The sequence below is a fragment of the Quercus suber genome, unplaced genomic scaffold, assembly GCF_002906115.3.
Source record: "Quercus suber isolate HL8 unplaced genomic scaffold, Cork oak 2.0 scaffold_83, whole genome shotgun sequence".
Taxonomy (NCBI): Eukaryota; Viridiplantae; Streptophyta; class Magnoliopsida; order Fagales; family Fagaceae; genus Quercus; species Quercus suber.
Window position 1 is genome coordinate 294,644 of NW_027069548.1, and position 22,554 is coordinate 317,197.

The 22,554-nt window shown below is 33.6% G+C and overlaps 2 protein-coding genes across 2 annotated transcripts; both read right to left on the bottom strand.

Moving 5' to 3' along the window:
- Positions 1-6,015: 6,015 nt before the first annotated feature.
- Positions 6,016-8,682, bottom strand: LOC111993049 (pentatricopeptide repeat-containing protein At3g62890). Its single transcript, XM_024024900.2, has one exon. It carries the CDS (start codon positions 8,242-8,244, stop codon positions 6,523-6,525), a length of 1,722 nt encoding a protein of 573 aa, XP_023880668.2. The 5' UTR covers positions 8,245-8,682; the 3' UTR covers positions 6,016-6,522.
- A 1,864-nt stretch (positions 8,683-10,546) lies between these two features.
- On the bottom strand, positions 10,547-11,643 carry LOC111993050 (large ribosomal subunit protein eL22z). The gene is made up of 2 exons (XM_024024901.2): positions 11,323-11,643; positions 10,547-10,753 (listed from the first exon to the last, which is right to left on the bottom strand). The coding sequence occupies exons 1-2, from the start codon at positions 11,562-11,564 to the stop codon at positions 10,609-10,611; spliced, it is 387 nt and encodes a 128-aa protein (XP_023880669.1). The 5' UTR covers positions 11,565-11,643; the 3' UTR covers positions 10,547-10,608.
- Between the last annotated feature and the right edge of the window lie 10,911 nt (positions 11,644-22,554).

Here is a 22,554-nt window from a genome sequence, read left to right on the forward strand (position 1 = left end):
GTTCGGGTGCGTAATTTGGACAGCCGTTTTCGTTATTTTATACAATACAATACTTATTCCTACAATACCTTTTTACAAACACATATTTTTAAAATATTTAAATAACGTTACTAAAATAACATTACCAAATAATCTCATATTATTTTGTTATCTTACTTTTTCTGTTTTTTAGAATTCTTAAAGCTCTTACATTTTATTTTCCTTTTTTTATTAAACTTATAATTTTAACTATTCTTTTATATATATATATATATATATAATAAAAAGCTTTAACCATAAATGAATGATTTAGATCCAATAATCACTTGTAGGTTCTAATTAACTCAACTGATAAGTTTTTAATAGTTGAATAAGAAAACTTATTAAAATTTTGGTTTGATGATAAAAAGCTATCATCAGAATACTTTTTTGAGTACAATACTTTTTTATTCATACATATTTCCACAATATTTAAATAACGTTATTAGAACAACATTACCAAATGGTCTTGTATTGTTTTGTTATCTTACTTCTTCTGTCTTTTAGAATTCTTAAAGCTCTTACATTTTATTTTCCTTTTTTTATTAAACTTATAATTTTAACTATTCTTTTATATATGTATATATATATATATATAAAATAAAAAGCTTTAACCATAAATGAATGATTTAGATCCAATAATCACTTGTAGGTTCTAGTTAACTCAACTGATAAAGTTTTTAATAGTTGAATAAGAGAACTTATTGAAGATTTGGTCTGATGATAAAGAGTTATCAGAATACTTTTTTGAGTATAATACTTTTTTACCCATAAATATTTCCACAACATTTAAATAACGTTACTAGAATAACATTACCAAATGGTCTCGTATTGTTTTGTTATCTTCTTCTGTCTTTTAGAATTCTTAAAGCTCTTACATTTTATTTTCCTTTTTTTATTTAACTCAGAATTTTAACTATTTTTTTATGTGTGTGTGTATATATATATATATATAAATAAAAAGCTTTAACCATAAATGAATGATTTAGATCCAATAATCACTTGTAGGTTCCAGTTAACTCAACTAGTAAAATTTTTAATAGTTGAATAAGAGAACTGATTGAAGTCTTGGTCTAATGATAAAGAGCTATCATCAGAAGCAGATGTCATCAATCTTTATCATAAAACGCAAATGTCATAGATTGAAACTATCTAAAAAAAAAAAAAAAAAAAGCCAATAATTACTTTGATTAATGTTAAAATAATGTCAATAAAGTGATATCTGAATTCATTTAAAAAAAAATCTTAAAATTACCTACTTAACAATGAATAATTCAATCTAAATATTAAATTATATAATGTTGATATTAACTTATTATATAAATGTCAAAATTATCCTAAGAAGTATTTTTAATGATAATATTATGGTGGGCTTTGAGATTTTGGATTTAAATCAACTTAATTTTTTTTTTAGACTGAACTAAAAAGGTTAAAACTTTAAAAGTTCTACACAAAAAAAAAAAAAAAAAAAGTTATTTTAGTATTTCTAAAAAATCTTAATCTAATTGTCACTCACCGCAGTTTCTTACCTGCAACTTTTGCTGGTATCCATGTTGACATGAGATTTACATTGATCATAGAAGAAACAGGTATTGCCTTTAATTCTTTATTAATGAAATTGTGAAAAGGTCCTTCTCAAAGAAAAAAAGTAAAAAACAAATTGTGGAAAGGTAAACAATTGTGGGAAGCAAAAATCACGTGAAAAGGGCCTATAAAGTGGTTGGACTGTAAAGAGATCTATACTTGTCCTTTTTATGAAAAAATGTTGGGGTGATCAGTGCTGACTGTTATAGCTTTTTTGAATATAGTTTGATTTGTCGGTAAAAAAATTTAATAAATAATTACCCCAAATAAATTAAAAATGTGTAAATGTCTCTTCTTGATATTTTTGGTAATGACAACTTGGTCTAAATCACTTTATATATGTCCTCACAATTTGTCACACTTTTTCACCATTTTCCAACTCAACAAATTATGAGAAACTGTGTACTTTAACTAAGAAATGCTATTTTCATTTCTACATTTTCATTCTATTTCGACTTTGGATCCAAGTTTTTATTTTTAACTACTTTCAGTCTCTATTTTGAAAAACGCATTTCATTTTGGTCCCTACCATCATTTCTTTAACGGAAATATCCTACGTGACTAACAGAGTGCACCGTTGGTAGGGGTGTCCACGAATCGGGTTTGTGCCCAACTCATACTCGACCCGACCTTCTCGGGTGAGGAAAATTTTGACCCACAACCAACCCGTGGGAAGTTTCAGACCAACCGGATCAAATTGTATCAGGTTTCAAGTAATAATCGGTCGGTTTCGAGTTTTGTAATTTCATCAGAGTTTGGCCGAAATCTGGTCGGAACTTGTCAGATCTAGCCAGATCTAACGAGATTTGGCCGATTTTCCTTCGTATCTATGGAAATCTGGCCAAAATCTAACAAGATTTGGCCGAGTTAAAGTCGAGCTTACCAGAGTTTGGCCAAAGTTTGAGTAGATCTAGGCTAGATTCGCCGGATTTAAGCATATCTGAGTGAGGATTTGAGCGGACCTGAGTAAAGGAAGGCCAAACGTGGCGAATCGGAGCTAAGAAGCCCAATCGTCACCGAATTTCGGCCTTCTTTTTGAGGTTTTGTCGGGCGAGTCGGGTAGATCAGGTTTTTAAGGACGAAACCCGCCACTCGACCCACCAAGGTCGAGTTCTGAAGATTGGGACCCGTCACCGACCCGTCGAAGGTGTCGGTCCAGCCGTGATGGGTCGATTCTGGTCGGGCTGATCAGTTCTGGCGGGTCTTCGAGTACCCTAGACAGCTCTAACAGTTGGCATTCAGAACGCCTACGTGGCCATTGAAATAATAATAATAAATTTTAGTTAACATTAAAAAAAAAAAAAAAAAAAGTCCATATCAACATTTAAATAGATAAACATAACAGAAAAAAGAAATTAATAACAAAATTCTCAATTTCTATTTTTTTTTTTAAATAAGAAAATTAAATTAATTTTTTTATTCTTTTCATTAATTTTTTTGGAAGAACATCATCATGTTCTTTGTGTTCTTCCCCAAAACATGACTCATATTATTAGCAAATTAATCTTCTTCTTTTTTCTTGCCTTTTCTTTGTCTTTCTTTTCTTTTTGTATTTTCTTGACAACCAAACCCAAAATTTTCTAATTCACAAACCTAGAAAATTTTCACACACTTATATTACTATTTTTCTATTCAGCTTATTTTTTATATTATTCATGGGTTCCACTACATTTTTTGGTATTATTTATGGGTCTCACTATATTATTTCAGCTAACTTTTACCTTTATCTACAGTACTTTCAGCAAAAAAAAAAATTCAGTTTCAACAAAATAAGCAGATCCAAAATGGACCATTAAAAGAAAAACTTCAAACCCCAACACTACCTTATCAAACCGGTTCCCCTGCCTTTTAAAATATTCTCAAACCTTCCTCTCTCCATGGCTGGCCTCCTCTGCTCATCGACACTGCCGCCACCACCACAACTGGCGGTGGTTCTTTCTTTTCTTTCTCTGACCCACCATGATAATCTCTCTATCTCACGATTCACTCAAACTCAGACCTAAATGGCTCAAACTCTCTCTATCTCTTGATTCTATCTCTCACGGATCGTTGTCTCTCTCTCTTAGATTGGTAAGTCTCTCTCTTTCATCTCTCTATCTCTCAGTTTAGCGATGTAGATCTAGGTTTGTTGGCTGTGGGTATGTGGGTTTGTGGCGGATTGGTGTAGACGCCTTATTTTGTAGCTAGTTAATAAACTTTTTTAGTCCCAGTCCCAATGATGAGCTTGACATGTCTACAAAAGGTAATTGAAGTTATTTTGATAATTTGGAAGTAATTACAACTTAAAAGTGCTCAAATCACTTTAAAAACATTACTGAAAAATGACCTTTGCCTTATTGTTTTGACCATAACTTTTAATCCACAAATAATTTTTGGGTGAAGTTTGTTGCATTGGAAATTAGACATCCTAGGCTTCAATTTGAACACAAATTTTTCCTAATTTGGATTTAAATTGAGTGCGTTATGACTTTATGACCATTTGAAGTCAGGCCATCAGAGCTGTGTGTACACATGTACAAACCTGCGTACACAGGGCCCATTCTAGAACCTCAGAACTTCAGTTTTTAGGACCCAAAGTCTCCTTTTTGATTGGGTCCGGCCCTTAAACCCTTTGGAACGTCCATAACCCTAAAATAAGCCTAAAAATCCTAATTTAANAAAAAAAAAAAAAAAAAAGCCAATAATTACTTTGATTAATGTTAAAATAATGTCAATAAAGTGATATCTGAATTCATTTAAAAAAAAATCTTAAAATTACCTACTTAACAATGAATAATTCAATCTAAATATTAAATTATATAATGTTGATATTAACTTATTATATAAATGTCAAAATTATCCTAAGAAGTATTTTTAATGATAATATTATGGTGGGCTTTGAGATTTTGGATTTAAATCAACTTAATTTTTTTTTTAGACTGAACTAAAAAGGTTAAAACTTTAAAAGTTCTACACAAAAAAAAAAAAAAAAAAAGTTATTTTAGTATTTCTAAAAAATCTTAATCTAATTGTCACTCACCGCAGTTTCTTACCTGCAACTTTTGCTGGTATCCATGTTGACATGAGATTTACATTGATCATAATGATCTTCCAACAAAATAATGAAAATTTTATTTTAATTATTATTTAAATAATTAAATAATAACTAAAATTTTATTTTATTTTAAAATAATTAAAGAAAATAAAAAAGAATGACGTAATTTTTAAAAATATTAAAATGCTAATGTAGCATTATTTAAATGCCAATTTTTTTTTTTAATGGTCACATAGGCGTTCTGAGTGCTAATAGTGAAGTAATGCTATAGACACAAATTATTTTACAATATTTTTACAAACTGCTGATGTGACAAATCCTTACCAATTCTAATATGGACCTATCACTAACATCACATTTTTACTTACAATAACAATTTGGAAAATATTAAAGTCATATCAGCAGTTTGTAAAAATGTTGTAAAATAATTTGTGTCTATAGCATTACTCGCTAATAATGCACTCTGTTAGCTACGTAAAATATTTCTGTTAGAGATGATGGTAAGGACCAAAATGGAATATGCTTTTCAAAATAGAGACTAAAAGTAATAAAAATAAAAAGTAGGGATCAAAGTGGGAATAAGGTGAAAATATAGGGACGAAAATAGTATTTTTGCCTTAACTAAACTTAGGAAACATGGACACTTTATTTAAGATGACGTATCTATATTGTACCTATGTTGTATTCATGTTATATCTGTATCATACCAGTGTTATGCCAGTTGTTTCATATTATAATTTTTAAAATATTGTGTCTACGTTGCATTCGTGTTATATCCGTATCATACCGGTGGTGTGCCAATTGTTTCATATTATAATTTTAAGAAAATTATTAGTATCACTCTGTCATGTCTGCGTCCATGCTTCCCATACCTAAACTGGCCTGGTATGACACTATAAACGATGCCAAAATGATTACCTCTTAAAATAATACCACCTTACCTTAATCTGTTATTGGCAATCCGATCACCTTGGGCAATACGACCTTTCTTGAAAAAGGTAATATCAAGTATTTTAGCCACCAAAAAAAAAGTATTTTATATATTCTTCTCAAAAAAGAGTATACTAATTGAATGGGTAAATGAAGTCACTGATTGCTGTGAGTCTGACCGACGCATTCTATGAGCTGTTGCTATATCAGAATGAGACGAGATACAGTCATACAGATATTTACCTCAATCCCTTGAAGAATATCGGACACAAATTCACTCTGAATTTCTACCATTCAAGATTAATCAAAGTCCCAAATGGTATTAACCTCCTGTAGAAGCCCCATTCTATAAGTTAATTTGAAGAAACATCCCTGCTTTGCCTTCAGTTATACCTCAGCAAGTTTCATGGTGAGCCTTAATATTTCAACGGGACATCGTTAAGAAAGAATGAATCATTTGCAAAGATTATTTTACATATTATTACTGCATTAACACACACAGACAAGCACACGATTTAAGTGCAAATGTCTTACTTAAGTTATGAACACCAAGCACACGATTTGCGTTTGAGGTTGTTAGTTTGAGACTCACCCAAACACATCAATGACAATAAACAAAAGAAAACAAAACATCACAAGCGAAATCTTGCCTCAACTTGGAATTGTTGAAAGAAGTCAACATGGATAGTTCTGTTCAAGCCTAATGATAGATTTCTTTGCTTTTTAGCTAATAAATTCCTTTGTTCTTAAATGCAGAGTTTCAGCCATCTGACTATTGGCTCAAACATATCCAAGTTCATATGGCCAAAGAAGCATTCTGGAATTGTCCTTCGAGGTTTACTTGCTCTAGATCTCAGCTTGGGTTTCCCCCATGTTGTATAGGATCAAAAACCTATTTGGCCTATTGAAGGAAGGTTCAAATTCCAATAAACCTTATGCTAGAACTTCTTACCAATCTACCAGTACTCTTTACAAGAGCATAATCCACCTTTAAAATGGTGAAATCGATTGCAGTCCCTAACAACAATCTCCCGGTCAAACACCCTAGATATCGTCTTTATTGCAACATGACAATCACTACATATCCTCAAGTTCTTGACAATTCGAATTGGGGTACCTGGACTTGTCTTTAAAAAGCAAAAGGCTATTGCCAATTTTTCGCTATGAAGAGATAGTGCCAACTCCCTTCCTTCCTCATCCAAATCAAGCAATACCTCATTTGTGTTTCCCACATAACCCTCCATCTTCAACCTTTTCATAATCTCATCAAGCATCTTATATATCTCTTTGGTTTCAGGATGAGAATCATCTCCCACAAAAAACTCATGAAGGACACCTCCCACCTCAACCAAACTACAACCAGGAACTTTCTTGATCCCCCTTGCCTCCATAAGATCTCTCACATGTCTCACATCTGCCCACCTACCCATTTTCGCATACACATTGGATAAAAGCACATAGGCACCACTGTTTGTGGGATCCAACTCAATTAGTTTTCTAAGTGCAATCTCACATGTTTCAATGTCCCCATGCATCCTAGATCCGCTTAGTAGAGCTCCCCACACTGGCACATCAGGATCCATCGGCATAGAGTTAACCAAATTCCTAGCCTCCTGAATGAGACCAGCTCTCCCAAAAAGGTCTACCATGCAACCGTAGTGCTGAATCAAAGGAGTAATACCAAACTCCTCACTCATCCTCCCAAAATACTCCTTCCCTTCACTTACCAAACCTCCATGTACACAAGCACAAAGAACACCCAAAAATGTCACAGCATTAGGCCTCACCCCATAACTTGTCATCTCTGTAAACAATTCAAGGCATTCTTCAGCATGCCCATACATGGCCAATCCCGAGATCATAGCACTCCAAGCCATCACATCCTTATTATGAGGATCCATATTATGAAACACCCATTTTGCCCTCTCAATAATGCCACACTTTGCATACATCTCTATCAACGAAGTCCCTAACACAACACCAACTTCCATCCCACATTTTCCAATATAAGCATGAATCCATTTCCCATGTTCAAGTGCACCTAACCGTCCACAAGCTGAAAGCACACTCGACATGGTGAATTCATTAGGCCTGACACCATTCGCTTCAACCATTTGCATCTCACGAAACAACGCGAGTGCTTCTTTATACTCACCACAACTCACATATCCATTTATCATACAACTCCAAGATATCACATTTCTATCAGGCATATCATCAAACACTTTCCTCGCAACATCAATCAAACCCACTTTGACATTCGCATTAACAATTGAATTCCAAGACGGTAAATCAGGTTGGGAAATCTCATCGAATACTTGACGAGCAAGCATCAAATTGCCACAGTTTGAGTACATGTTTATAAGGGACGTTTGAACAAACGGGTCATTAGCAAGGCCACAGAGGAGAGCTTGCGCATGGATTTGCTTTCCTGATTGGAAGTGAGGTGGGGAATTGAAGGATTGGAGAAGGAATGGGAAGGTGTGGAAGTCGGGTTTGACTCCATGGAAACGCATTCGGAGGAAGACATTGAGTGGTGTACGGGTTAGAAGCTCAGCTCGAGACCCAGCTTGGAAGTGGGCTCGAATGAGGGTGTTCCAGATGAAGGATTCAAGGGTTGGATGAGCAAAATGAAGAGTAGGGTGAGTAGAGGATATGAGCTTTGTGCATGCTCGCATTGCAGCCGCAGGCAGCGAGTGGCGGGAGGAAACTGCATAAACCGTTTTATAAAAGGTTTGGCTAATTGGCTTCTCTCCTGTAAGCCAGAGTGGCAGGGTCCTTTGGATATATCAACTAAATGAGTCTTTGGTTTCAGTTACGCAATGAATAAAGTTTCTTATCATAGAATAAGAGATCTTGATCAACAAATAAACTGATTAGTGTCTTAGCTCTTGTTAAGTAAAGAACGATCATCAATAAACAGACCCAAAAAAAAAAAAAAAAAAAGTCTAAAATGGATAATTTTTTGATGAGGCACTCGAGCAAAGTATGCCTGTCCAGTGTCTACCGAAATTTGTACTTTCAATACTTAGGAGTATAACCTCCAGAATGAAGAGCAATTATTTGGAAATCTCCAATGCACAACGAAGGTAAATTGTTGAATAGTGTGTTATTTTTAGCTGTTTATGTTGGTGGCACACTTTCGATCATACAGCAATAGCAGCCTTGTCGTTTAGAATTTTAATTTTCTATATGGAACCAGAGTTGAGTTTGAGTTAAAATTTATTTAACTCTTTATTAAATGATGTAAACTGTTATTTCTACTCAAAAAATAATGTAAAATAAAAACCTTTATAGTTGGTCAAAAAGTAATGTAAAAATCACTTAAAAAGCTTGTGAAAAACAATGTAAAAAGAACTTTATAATGAATGGGTCGCAATATTCAGCAAAAAGAAAAAAATTGGTCACAAAGCAATATGATAAGAAGTTGTTTCTCCTCTTTAATGCTCTAAGGAAGGTTTCTGGGAAATTTTCTACATACGCGTGCGCGTGATCTGCAATCTACTCCTAAAATGTCAAACGAAGGGTTGGAAATTTCGTACACCATGCCAAACTTGTTTGTCCTCTCTCTCTCTCAGAGTACTTGGTAGAGCAAAGAATTGGTTGAAAATTTTCACAACTATACTGTTCTCCTCAAAAGTTGTGTCAGTCTCTTCTCTTTCTCCTCAAAATTTTTAACATCTATTTGTTTTACGATTTATATTAGTATTATGCCCATGTGATGTATGTCTTGATAAAAAATAATTATATGCAAAAATATTAATCTGATGGTTATTTTTTGGTAAATCTTATTTTAAAATATTAATTACGATTTTTTTTCAAATGGTTGTTAAGACATTTTTGGGTATTCATTGTGCTTGTGTACATGGAGGTTTGGTAAGTGAAGGGAAGGAGTATTTTAGGAGGATGAGTGAGGAGTTTGGTATTACTCCTTTGATTCAGCACCACGGTTGCATGGTAGACCTTTTCGGGAGAGCTGGTCTCATTCAGGAGGCTAGGAATTTGGTTAACTCTATGCCGATGGATCCTGATGTGCCAGTGTGGGGAGCTCTACTAAGCGGATCTAGGATGCATGGGAACATTGAAACACGTGAGATTGCACTTATAGAAAACTAATTGAGTTGGATCCCACAAACAGTGGTGCCTATGTGCTTCTATCCAATGTGTATGCGAAAATGGGTAGGTGGGCAGACGTGAGACATGTGAAAGATCTTATGGAGGCAAGGGGGATCAAGAAAGTTCCTGGTTGTAGTTTGGTTGATGTGGGAGGTGTCCTTCATGAGTTTTTTGTGGGAGATGATTCTCATCCTGAAACCAAAGAGATATATAAGATGCTTGACGAGATTATGAAAAGGTTGAAGATGGAGGGTTATGTGGGAAACACAAATGAGGTATAGCTTGATTTGGATGAGGAAGGGAGTTGGCGCTATCTCTTCATAGCGAAAAATTGGCAATAGGCTTTCGCTTTTTAAAGACAAGTCCAGGTACCCCAATTCGAATTGTCAAGAACTTGAGGATATGTAGCGATTGTCATGTTGCAATAAAGATGATATCTAGGGTGTTTGACCGGGAGATTGTTGTTAGGGACTGCAATCGATTTCACCATTTTAAAGGTAGATTATGCTCTTGTAAGTGTACTGGTAGATTGGTAAGAAGTTCTAGCACAAGGTTTATTGGAATTTGAACCTTCCTTCAATAGGCCACATGGGTTTTTGATCCTATACAACATGGGGGAAACCCAAGCTGAGACCTAGAGCAAGTAAACCTCAAAGGACAATTCCAGAATGCTTCTTTGGCCATATGAACTTGGATATGTTTGAGCCAATAGTCAGATGGCTGAAACTCTGCATTTGAGAACAAAGGAATTTATTAACTAAAAAGCAAAGAAATCCATCATTAGGCTTGAACAGAGGATATTAAGAACCATCAGGCATACCACAATACAACTCCAGAGAGAGAAACATGTATTGCATCTGGATGTTCCTCAAAAAAAAAAAAAAAACCCTCTAATGGATGATGCCTCAATATAGAATACTATAGCTTCAATCTTCCTCCTCGCCCTCATTCTCAGCAATGTTGAAATATCTCAATTCATAAACATTCCTGTCCTTGTTGGAAGAAATCACCCGAAGCCAATCCCTCACGTTGTGCTTCTTCAAGTACTTCTTAGTCAAGTATTTAAGATAACTGAGAAACACAAAAAAAGAAGAAGTAAATCATACTTGCATTATATACACAAAACATAAGCAACCATTTCACAATTACATCTTCCTAATTCTAGCAGCGTACATGATGCCACTAGGAATTTAAACGAGCAAAACCAAACTGAGTATTAAAAGTTCATGATTAGTTCTTTCAAGTCAAGCTCATCGCAAAACTAGATTACATGTTCAAGCTTGGTTTATTTTCTTGTGGAACGAACTCGAGCTTGTTAACGAGCCACTTAACAAATAAATAGAATGATTTTTATTCACGAAAATATAAAAATTAAAATCACCAAAAATTCATTGTTAACAAATTAAATGTAAATTTTACTACAAAATGTGCTATTCATGTGAACTTATTTACAAACATATATAATCCGATCTCAAGTATCATATAAAACCAATTCCTATTAATAACAATAATCCCTTTTGACTTGTTGAGTTTTGTTGTTGATTTTTCCAAACCAAAAGAGCTCAATAATCTAAATTCGAATTTTTAAAATCACACTGAAAATACTTAAATGCAAGATCTAATTAGAGACACGGAAATACCGTTTGGAGAAGTTGGAGCCGGAGGTGACGGAGATCTTGTTCTTCTCGCGGGAGACGGTGACGGAGTCGCCGAGAGCGCCGGCCTTGCCGCCGACCTTGATGCGTTCCTGGAGGAACTTCTCGAGGGAGGCGATGTCCATGATCTTATCCTCCACCGGCTTAGCGCAGTCGATGACGAATGTGGCCCCCTTCTTCTTCCCCTTCAGCCCCGCCGCTCCAGCTCCCGCTGCCCCTCGGCTCATTTTCGCTTCCCTAAGGACTAAAACCCACTGCGCAAGCTCCTTGTGTCTCTCTGTGAATGAATGATAAAATACGACTATAAAGGCCGGGCTATTCTAGGGTTTTGGAAGGAGAGCTTTGTCACAATTTTCCACAAACGACGTCGTTTTGTCTACGACTGAAAAAAAATTTTATTTATTTTTTATAATGAAAATTTATTTGTTTTAGAATAACTAATTTTGGGTAAATGTATTTTAGTTCCATTAATTAACTTTTTTTAAAATATATAAAAAGTAACTCTTTTAATATAATTCCCTATTTACCCAAAAAAAAAAAAAATCAGTAATAGAATGTAGACCGTGAAAACTTGATTTTGTGATATCTTTCAATCTGACGGTCCAATTTGGGAATCGGACATACTGTCGCCCGTTAGAATCTCAAGATTATTTTTATGATATGCAATGAATGAATTAATGCTGTAATGCAACTCTAAATTTTGAGTATATTAATGGTCACTCTAGCATCTTCCAAGATTAAATTATGAGTGCAAAATCGAGTGTCTACAACAAGCGAATGGAGAAATGCTTTAGAGTTAGAGAGAGGGTGAGTCTCTCTAAGTCCTAAAGAGATTGTACTTAACAGAAAAGAAAGTCCTAAAGTTGAACTTCCAAAATTTATTTTATGTTACGAGAAGAGGGGTCTGATTTCTAATTTTTCTTCTGTATTTATAGAGGTGTTGTACTTAAAAACAAGCTAGGGTTGCTTAGAAAATCAGCAGGCCCGAGTTAGGTCGAATTTTGTCCCTAAAAAATCGAATCTAATGTGTTTTAGCTTGATCTGAAGGTTTTGGCCGGGCCTCAAGGTTGTGCTAATCAGCACTATGGAAGTGCCAATTGGCACTCTTGAGTGCTGGGTGCATTCTCCCTTTGGTTCATTTGGACTCTTTTTTAGGGGTTTTCTAAGTCGTGAATTACACTTGGACGTATTTTAAACTCATATTCCAAATAAATTCCTTTTAAATTGATAATCAAGTCCTTAAAATAATAATTATCTAAAAGATAATTATTTTAGAAAAACTTAATTATCAACAACCCCCTTATTATCTGATTATCCATTTTACTCATATGCAACTAAGCTTATTTTTATCAAATCCAACAGCCAGTTACATAAATTACTTAATTAATTTTAATTGTTAGCCAATAAAAATTAATTTCAATTAATCAAATGTGACTAGCTTCACCCACATAAGATGCATGCAGACCGTGAAAACCTAATTTTGTGATATCTTTCAATCCAACGATCTGATTTGGGAATTGGGCATATTCTCGTGATCGTTAGAGACTCAAGATCATTTTTATGATATATGATGAATGATTTAATGCATGAAATGCAATTATAATTTTTGGATATTTAGAATGATCATTTTAGTCAACTTCCAAGATTAAATTATGGGTTCAAAATTGACTGTCTACAAGTTGTTTGGCAAAAACAAAAGAAAGGAAAAATGCATTTTGGTTTCTCAACTTTCATTAAGTTATTGATTCTAGTCTCCTATGTTCCAAATTGAGTAAATAACACCTTAAAATTGTAGTTTTCTATCAACCATCTTATAGAACACTGACTAGCTGATTGCAAGAACCTCTCCGGAGCAATTCGCAACAAAGAAGCCGAACATGCTTATTGCAAAGACAATAAATGCATAGATGCTCTTGTTAATATCATGCCAGTTTGTTTCTTTTGATGAACTATGGTTTGTAGTAGAAAATTTGCTAGCTTTTGACAAAGCCGAGCATGCTTGTAATTAATCNACAACCCTAGACATATATAAGGATTATTTTAAAGGTTGTCACACATCTTTTGGGTGACCGAATGCAAAAAGTGACCTAGTTCATTATTTTCTCTGAATAAACTACTGCGTCTTTATGTCAAGGGTTTTGTGACCAAGGAGCTTCCTGATCTTTATTGTTGATGAACTAAAGAATTTTGCAGCCAACAATCTTCTTTCAAGTTGGTGAGTTAGTCACGTATTAGGATTCGTGCATCATTGGTTAATCACGTATTGGGATTCATGTATTGAACGGAAACATTGTCGCTACAGTACAAGTCCAACAATTGGGTATTGGGGTAAAAGTTCAATTGTAGGTTAGTATTTCGAGATAGGCCAAAGAGTTTGGTAAAATTCCTTATACTTGTAATCACTTGTGATTGATAATAGTGGATTCTTGGGAGTGGTGACTTTAAAATCACATGGTAGGTAGGTTTTGCCTCGGTGGTTTTCTCCATTCGTAAACAAATCACCTATGTCAAATTTATTTTTCACTGCATTTAGTATAATTGGTGATTTGTTTGTGTTGCTACGCTATTGCATGCAATTTGACTAATTAATTAACTTTGGATAATTAATTAATTTGCATGGGGTCAATTCATTTTAACCCAACATAAGGAAAATACAGATCAATTTTCTGTTTGAAAAAAAATCAAATTTGCATCTAAGGAAGATATAGATTAGTTTTGTGTTTGAAAAAAATTCAGATCTGCATCTAAGGAAGATACAGATCTGTTTTGTGTTTGAAAAAAATGTTTTAATGATCATTAACAGGTTTTGAAATCAAAGAAAAAATTAAAACCAGACAATCAACTAAAGAACATGTCAAATAAAATTTCAACTAAATATCTAAACATAGCAAATATGAATTTAGAACAAGGCACAATAAAAATTAAACATATTAACCGCATTTATGCAACAAACAATCACAACATATTAATTAATGGAAAAGGAAAAAAAAAAAACAGATAGAAGAATGAAACTAGATACCTCTTGCATTAGAGTGCTCTTCGACAGAATAATATTTTAGAAATCAAAGAAGTTTTCACATCTTTAAGGTCTAAAATACATTACTTACAAAAAAGAAGTTCTTAAAGTAAAAGTCTCCAGAACGTTTTTAACGTAAGGGGAGCAAAAAAGTCAGAAAAGAAAACCCTTTATTCTGATCTTTTTCCTCTATTTATAGAGGTTGGGATGCTTAAAAAATAAGCTGAATGAGATTAGATATGAATTGGAATGCGTCCTTACCTCTAAAAAGTCGAAAAAGATAGGTTTTATCTCAATCAGGAAGCTCCTGGGCCAGGCCAAGCATTTGGGCCTGTTGGCACTTGGGAATGCCAATTGGCACTCCTAAGAGTGTTGACAGACCATTTTGGTGCCAGGCCGCATTCGAGTTTTGATTCAATTTGGACTCTTTTTTAAAAATTTTGAGCCGAAAATTGTACCTAGACGCATTTTTTATTCATATTCTAAAATTAATCCTATTTTCTTGATATTCAGGTCTTTAAAGTGATAATTATCTTATAGATAAATATTCCAAAAAGACTTGATTATTCACAACTTCTTTGTTATCTGATCATCCACTTTATTCCTATGCAAGCAGGCTTATTTTGACACTAACCAACAGCCAATCACATAATTATTTAATTAATTTATTGTTTAACCATCAAAATTAATTTAAATTAATTATGCGTGATCGGTTCCACCCAAACAAAATGCATGTAGACCGTGAAAACTTGATTGTGATATCTTTCAATCTGACAGTCCGATTTGGGAATCGACATACTGTCGCACCGTTAGAATCTCAAGATTATTTTTATGATATGCAATGAATGAATTAATGCATGTAATGCAACTCTAAATTTTGAGTATATAATGGTCACTCTAGCATCTTCCAAGATTAAATTATGAGTGCAAAATCGAGTGTCTACAACAAGCAATAGAGAAATTGCTTTAGAGTTAGAGAGAGGGTGAGTCTTCTTAATCCTAAAGAGATTGTACTTAACAGAAAAGAAAGTCCTAAAGTTGAACTTCCAAAATTTATTTTATGTTAAGAGAGAGGGGTCTGATTTCTATTTTTCTTCTGTATTTATAGAGGTGTTGTCTTAAAAACAAGCTAAGGTTGCTTAGAAAATCAGCAGCCCGAGTTAGGTCGAATTTTGTCCCTAAAAATCGAATCTATGTGTTTTATGATCGTTTTGGGCCGGGCCTCAAGGTTGTGCTAATCGCACTATGGAAGTGCCAATTGGCACTCTTGAGTGTGGGCATTCTCCTTTTGTTCATTTGGACTCTTTTTTAGGGGTTTTCTAGTCGTGAATTACACTTGGACGTATTTTAAACTCATATTCCAAAATAATTCCTTTTAAATTGATAATCAAGTCCTTAAAAAATAATTATCTAAATCCTTATATATGTCTAGGGTTGTGAGAAAAAAAAAAAAAAAAAAAAAAAACTCTATACAAATATTTCTACATGGCCCAAAAATTAGATTTGAAATTTTTGATTTCGTAAGTCTCGACAGATGCAACTTGTGTCGAGTTTCTGTCGAGCTTAACAATAAATCTCGATAGAAAGGATTCTGTTGAGACTTCTATCAAGTTTTAATGAATAACACTTCTTCCTTCACTTGTTTCTTGGTCAAATTTGCATGGTTTCAATACTCAATACTTGGACACTTGTTTTTTGAAGTACTAAACCCATCATAGATCTACCCAATTACAAGCAAAGTGCGTTTTGTCAAAGAATTAGCCAATTTACATAAAATATGTCCCTAACACCTTAGATATAGATCTGTATTTTTCTATTCATAAAACTGATCTAAATTTTTTTATGAAAAAAGTTTTTTTTTTTTAATAAATAAAATTGCAGATTTTGAAATCTCAAAGAAGAAATTAAGAGTTAAGTTAAGGTCTTTCTTTTTAATATGTGGTGCATGCATAGTAAGTTTGTCTCATGAATGTGAATCCTCTTTCAAAAGTCTTTTTTTTTTTTTTTTACTTTCAAAAACAGATCTAATTTTTACAAATCAAATCTCATTTTTTTTACTTTCAAAAAAGAGATTTGGTTTTTACATATCAAATCTCATTTTTTTACTTTCAAAAATAGATCTGGTATTTAGAAATAAGATCTCATTTTTTTTTTTTTTTAACTTTTCAAAACATATCTTATTCTTTTTAACAAAGTCTCATTTTTTTAAACTTTGCAAAAATAGATCTGATTTTTACAAATCAAATCTCATTTTTTTAAACTTTACAAAAACAGATCTGATTTTTACAAATCAAATCTTTTTTTTTTTTTTTTAATTTTCAAAGATAGATATGATTTTTCTTTTAAAAGAGGACATATCCATAATACAAATTTGTTTAAATTAAATTTGTCAAGTGTTTGTCATATGTATTATAACATATCATTCAGCATCATACAAAAAGGGTATATAATGTTCATTAGAGTCTAGAAGACCAGACTTTGTCTGGGCGAAATGGGTGCTTAACACCTTCTTATTCCGTAACCTAGCCCCCGAACTTAGGATTTTGGATAGGCAGACTAGTGTTTTGTCTTTGATTTTGGTAGAATGTAATTAGGACCAAAGCTTTGTATTTTCCTTTTTTGCATAGATTGTAACTAGGACCAAAGCCTTGTAAGGTTAATTTACCAAATTGTACTTTATTTATTCAATCAATGACATTTGAAGTATTTTGAATATGTAATTGTATTTATTTATTTTTCTTATTTTTTTTTGTATAAAAATATATGTGGCAACTCCATACCACTTACCCAAAAAGAGAGGTGCCCAAAGCACCCAAGTCTCTTTTTTGAGAGCACCACTTGAGTTCCCCAATCTCTCACACTTGTAAAGTTCATTGATGCATTGATGCAGATAAGTTTTTGATAGAACATGATTTCGCCTCATTAGTACAATAGACGGTCTAGAGATCCTGTTCATAAGAAACAAACAATGCAATGAAGACACCGGTGTGGGGTCCACCGAGGAGCCTTTGATGCTTAAGTTAGCTTATTTATCATGGAACCAGAATAATCTGTACGTAATTGAGCTTGTCCCTTACTTACTTGTTACTTCTAGCTTTATATAGCTTATCTGTGAGTAAATGCTTTGTGCATTTATCTTCTCAAGCGTTATCGTTGGGCTGAGGGGTTAAATGACTCATTTAACTTCCCCATTCAATATCCTGTAACGGCTGTGTAACGGTCAGCTTGAGGTAGCTGTAACAGCTATGAATCAGTGGCTGGAAAGACTATACATCTGTTACACTTGTGCCATTTAAGTGAAGAATTTATATCTAAGCATTAATGTGTGCTTACAATCGTCCTTAGTAATGACGGTCACTTTATGGATGGTATTTTACACTACTCGTCAGTTGCCCCCTCTATTCCTTTTTCATCCTTTGTTTGGACAAGCATAGGAATATGAAAGGTTTTTGGTGGTTAAATCTCTCCTTTGTGTCTCGAGATTCTCATCTCATCACATATAATTCAAGGAAACTTTCTCGTCAGGTGATTGACATGTGCCTTCTCTTCATTGGTTGTGCGTGTGAAGTTTTCTTGAGGTTCTCACACGCCTTGATTTTTGTTTTCCTTTTTAGAAAAACTACTCATTGGTTTTTAACCATGCAAATTTAATTATATGAATTACTCTCACTTTGAGAATTTGATCGTCATTATGATTGTGTTCGTCGGTTTTTTAACCATGCAAATTTAATCATTTGATTTACTCTCATTTTGAGAATTTGATCGTCATTATGATTGTATTCGTCCATTTTTAACCATGCGAATTTAATCATATGACTTACTCTCGCTTTGAGAATTTGATTATCATTATGATTGTACTCATCCGAATTGAACCTTATGTGGCGATTTTACTCTTATCGAGATTTTTATCGAATTACTCGGGCTTTCTTCTTGAATTTCTTTTTTTCTTTTTTATGGTTTCAAGAGAATGACATTTATTCATGTGGGGAAAAATGCCCTCTTATTCATTCCTGCTTAGAAAAAAGTTTGATGATAGAAAATTGAAAACGCCATCTAACTAGCGATAATACCTCTTGAAGTGCTCTACAATCCATGGACGAGGTAACTGTTTGCCATTGAGTGATTCGAGTAACAAGTTCCTCTTTTGGAATACTTGACGATCTTGTATAAGCCTACGTATTTTCGTTGTCATTCTTTCGACTGGGGGAATGATCCTTCTTCTCCTTCTTTTTGTGTTGGAGCTTGTCGATTTCTTCCATCTTTCACTTGCCATCTATTCCATTCGCTGTTAATGCATCCTTTCCGTTCATGTACTTCTGGGCTTTGAACAGAAGGTCTGTCATTGTAGTCGGCGGAATCTTCCATAGAGAGAAGACGAGGCCAGGATTGTTCAACCCTGTTTGGAAGGTCGTCATTATCACTTGATCATCTGCCTCTTCAATTTCTAACACTGCTTTGTTGAAGCGTTTTACATACTCTCTCAAGGTTTCCACTTCCTGTTGCTTCACAGTTAGCAGGTATGAGGTGGACCTTTTATGGCGTTGGCCCCTAATAAAATGGTGGGCAAAAGAGTCGCTCAACTACTCAAAGTTCGCGATAGATGCTGCGGGCAGCTTGCTAAACTACACCTTTGCTGCTACTCTGAGAGTTGTTGGGAACGATATGCAAATTACCTCGTCTGGGATCTGCTGGAGGTTTAATATTGTCTTTAATGCCCCTATGTGATCTAGGGGATCCTTAGTACCATTGTAAACCTCCAGTTGTGGGAGACAAAATTTGGGAGGCAAGGGGCACTCCAAAATGCTGGCAGTGAAGGGTGAGTCTATCCTCTTGATCATGCCATCAAGATTTATCGCTGCCTTTCTCTTCATGGTGTTCCTTCCTCATGTTTTTCATCATATGATCGTTGCCATGAGTCGACTGTGTTGTATGCTTAGAAGTTTCTCTTCTGCTATTTCCTGGACTATGGGCTTCGTTGTCATTGTCATTGCAATTACGCCGTGACTGTGATGTATTTGTGCCCTCTGGACGCATTCTCCGCTTCAAGTCTTCATTTTGTTTCTTCAATTCTTGCACATTGGTTGTTAGTGCTTGGATTTGTTGAGCCATCACCATCGGGTCCAGTGGCGCAGTTGTGGTTGAGTGCATCGATTCTAAAGAATATAGTCAGTAGAGAATTCAACTGCTTATTGATTGATAGTCTGTCATTCCCACAGATGGCGCCACATTGATAGAATGCGATTTTGCCTTGTTAGTATGTTTCTTTGTCAGTACGATGGACAGTCTGGAGATCCTGATCACAAGAAACAAACAATGCAATGAAGACACGGGCGTGGGGTCCACCGGGGAGCCTCCGATGCTTAAGTTAGCTTATTTCTCGTGGAACTAGAATAATTAGTACATAATTGAGCTTGTCCCTTACTTACTTGTTGCTTCTGGCTTTATATAGCCTCTCTGTGAGTAAATGCTCTGCGCATTTATCTTCTCAAGCATTATGGTTGAGTTAGAGGGTTGAATGGCTCATTTAATAGCCATTTAACTTCCCCATTCAATGTCCTGTAACGGCTATGTAACGGTCAGCATGAGGTAGCTGTAACAGCTGTAAGCTGGTGGCTGGAAAGGTTGTACGTCCGTTATACTTGTGCCATTTAAGTGAGGAATTTATATCTGAGCATTAATGTGTGCTTACGATCATCCTTAGTAATGACAATCATTTTATGGACGATCATTTTACACTACTCATCAGTTTCCATCTTTTTATTTACATGTTCATGTAACTGATTCAATTCTCCATGCCTTCCCTAACATGTTCTTTCTTTTGTTTGCTGTGATTTTTCTTTCTAGTGATTATATGATGAATGTCTGTTTATCTATGTGTGTTTTGTTCATGTAGTTATGTAATGCATGTGATTAAATTCTAGATCTGTTTGTTTATGTTAAAAAAAAAAAAAATCAAATTTGAATTTATTTTCAAAACCTTATTGTTTTCCTAAAACAAAAATCAGATCTGAATTTGTTTTTCAAAACTCCATTCTTTTCCAAAAACAAAAATTAGATCTGAATAACCAAAAAATCAAATCTAAATTTATTTTTGAAACCTCTTTTGGTTTTTTAAAACACAAAAATTAGATCTGAAATTTTATTTTAAAAATTCATTCTTTCTTATTTTGAAAAATCAGATCTGCAATTACTTTTAAAACCCATTCTGTTTCTTAATTAAATAATTAGATTTTAATTTTCCTCTTGAAGTTTCATTCTGTTCTTTAATTAATAAATCAAATTTATTGGGAACTCTTTTTAAAAACCCATTTCTTGCTTCTTTTTTTTTTTTTAAAAAAAAAAAAAAAAAATCAGATCTGAATTTTTTATCAAAAAATTCATTTCGCTTAATTTGAAACTTCTCTGAAAAATCCTTTTCCTTTAATTAAAATTCAGAAGTGATTTCTCCTTTCATAAATACAACAGATCTAGTATTTTGCCATTAACCAACCATAGATCTAGGAATACTTTCTCATCCTATAACCTAGCCCCCAGATTTGAGAATCTTAGGTTTGTAGGAGAGTGTCCTATTTTTCTTTTAGATAGATTGTAACTAGGAAACAAGGCCTTCTATTTTTTTTACTAGATTGTAATTAGGAAATAAAGCCATGTATAGTTCTTTCTATCAAGTTGTATTTATTTCAAATTAATGAGAATGTGTATTATTCAAGACGTTTTGTAATCTTTTGTATAGTTTTCTTATAATAATAATAATAATAATAATAGGTGAAATTGAGAGAAACTCAAATTAAAATTTCAAATTAGAGTTCCAATTTTGCACCATGCATCATAAATTATTTATTTTTAAAGAGTTTTTTTTCTTAATTTTAGAATAAAATGTGGGACCACATCATAAATATTCATCCAAGTGAGTTATTAAGTACAAAAACCAAAGAGTCTAGAATAAATGAATCGGAAAAAAAAAAAGTGTTTCACAATAATTTTAAAAAAAATGGATAATTTACATTTTATATCTAATAATATCCTTACAAATTTTTTTAAAGAGTTAACAAAATATAAAAATGACTATCAATAATATTTAAATTATATATATAAGAATTATATTATGCATCTTATTGTATATTTTAAGTGAATCCATACATATGCATGGGGTTACAAGCTAGTTTTACTTATAAAATAAGTGGCGACTCTATATGATCCTGAAAATGGATGGTGCTTGTAAGGTCATAATTTGGTTCCTAAGCTCAAAAGGTAATAGGATCTAGGCTCAAAAAGCCCAATACAATTAATTTGTAGAGAATGTGTTAGAAAATTAGGCTCTAATGAGTTGGGTAATAATTATAATGGATTCAGACGATAAGAAAGTAAAGATAGATTGGTTTTATCTAAAAAAAATCGTCTTCGGCACAATCTAAGGAGATCAGTTCTTGTATATATCTTTTTAAAATTTAGTTACAAGTCCAATTCTTGTTTCTACAATGTTTTTCTCTTAATTCTCTGATCTCTTTCCCTCAGGGTCTTCTTTCTATTTTATATTATCTTCTTTCTTTCATCTCTACCCTCCACATGTAGATTAGATCACTAGTATTGATCATTATCCCATCAGCACATTCCTGAAGTCTTTGGGAGTAGCTGTAAGGCTGAAAATTACTGTTCAGGTATCACTTCCACATTAATGCGGTCAGAGAGTTAGCTGCAGAGCATTTAATGCGGTGATAGCAGCTTTCTCTTAGATATTTCATAGCTTTCCTTTGTCCTGTACTTTCATAATGTGTATTCTTATCAATAGGATATCCCGAAACGTTATTCTGGATGGCATTCCACCTCAGCCCACATTCCCTAACCTTCTCAGTCATATCTTGCTCGTAGAATTCTAATTCTTACAACTTCACTATTGTTTATCTGTCCTTAAACTATTAAGCGTCCTTGGACAAGGCCCACGACCCAATATATACTCTTGGGCCCTTTATCCCTATAGTGCTGATGCCTAAACCCCTTTTCTGAGAGCCAGTTTTCCAGTCTCTCACACAACTATTTTAATTTTGTGTCATTTTAGTTCTTGAAATATTGAAAACGGTTCAACATTACCTTTGTTTTCAATTATCATCCAAGTTAATCACTAAAATCAAATAGAAATCATGTCTCATTTGATTTTTTTTTTTATATATAAAATTTAAATTAATTACATGTCCAATCACTCA

What these genes read in the sequence shown, in the direction of transcription:
- LOC111993049 (XM_024024900.2), bottom strand. Translation starts at nt 8,244, where the DNA reads ATGCGAGCATGCACAAAGCTCATATCCTCTACTCACCCTACTCTTCAT.
- LOC111993050 (XM_024024901.2), bottom strand. Translation starts at nt 11,564, where the DNA reads ATGAGCCGAGGGGCAGCGGGAGCTGGAGCGGCGGGGCTGAAGGGGAAG. An exon ending in GGCTCCAACTTCTCCAAACG is followed by an intron (nt 10,754 to 11,322) that starts GTATTTCCGTGT and finishes TGTGTTTCTCAG; the next exon opens with TTATCTTAAATACTTGACTA.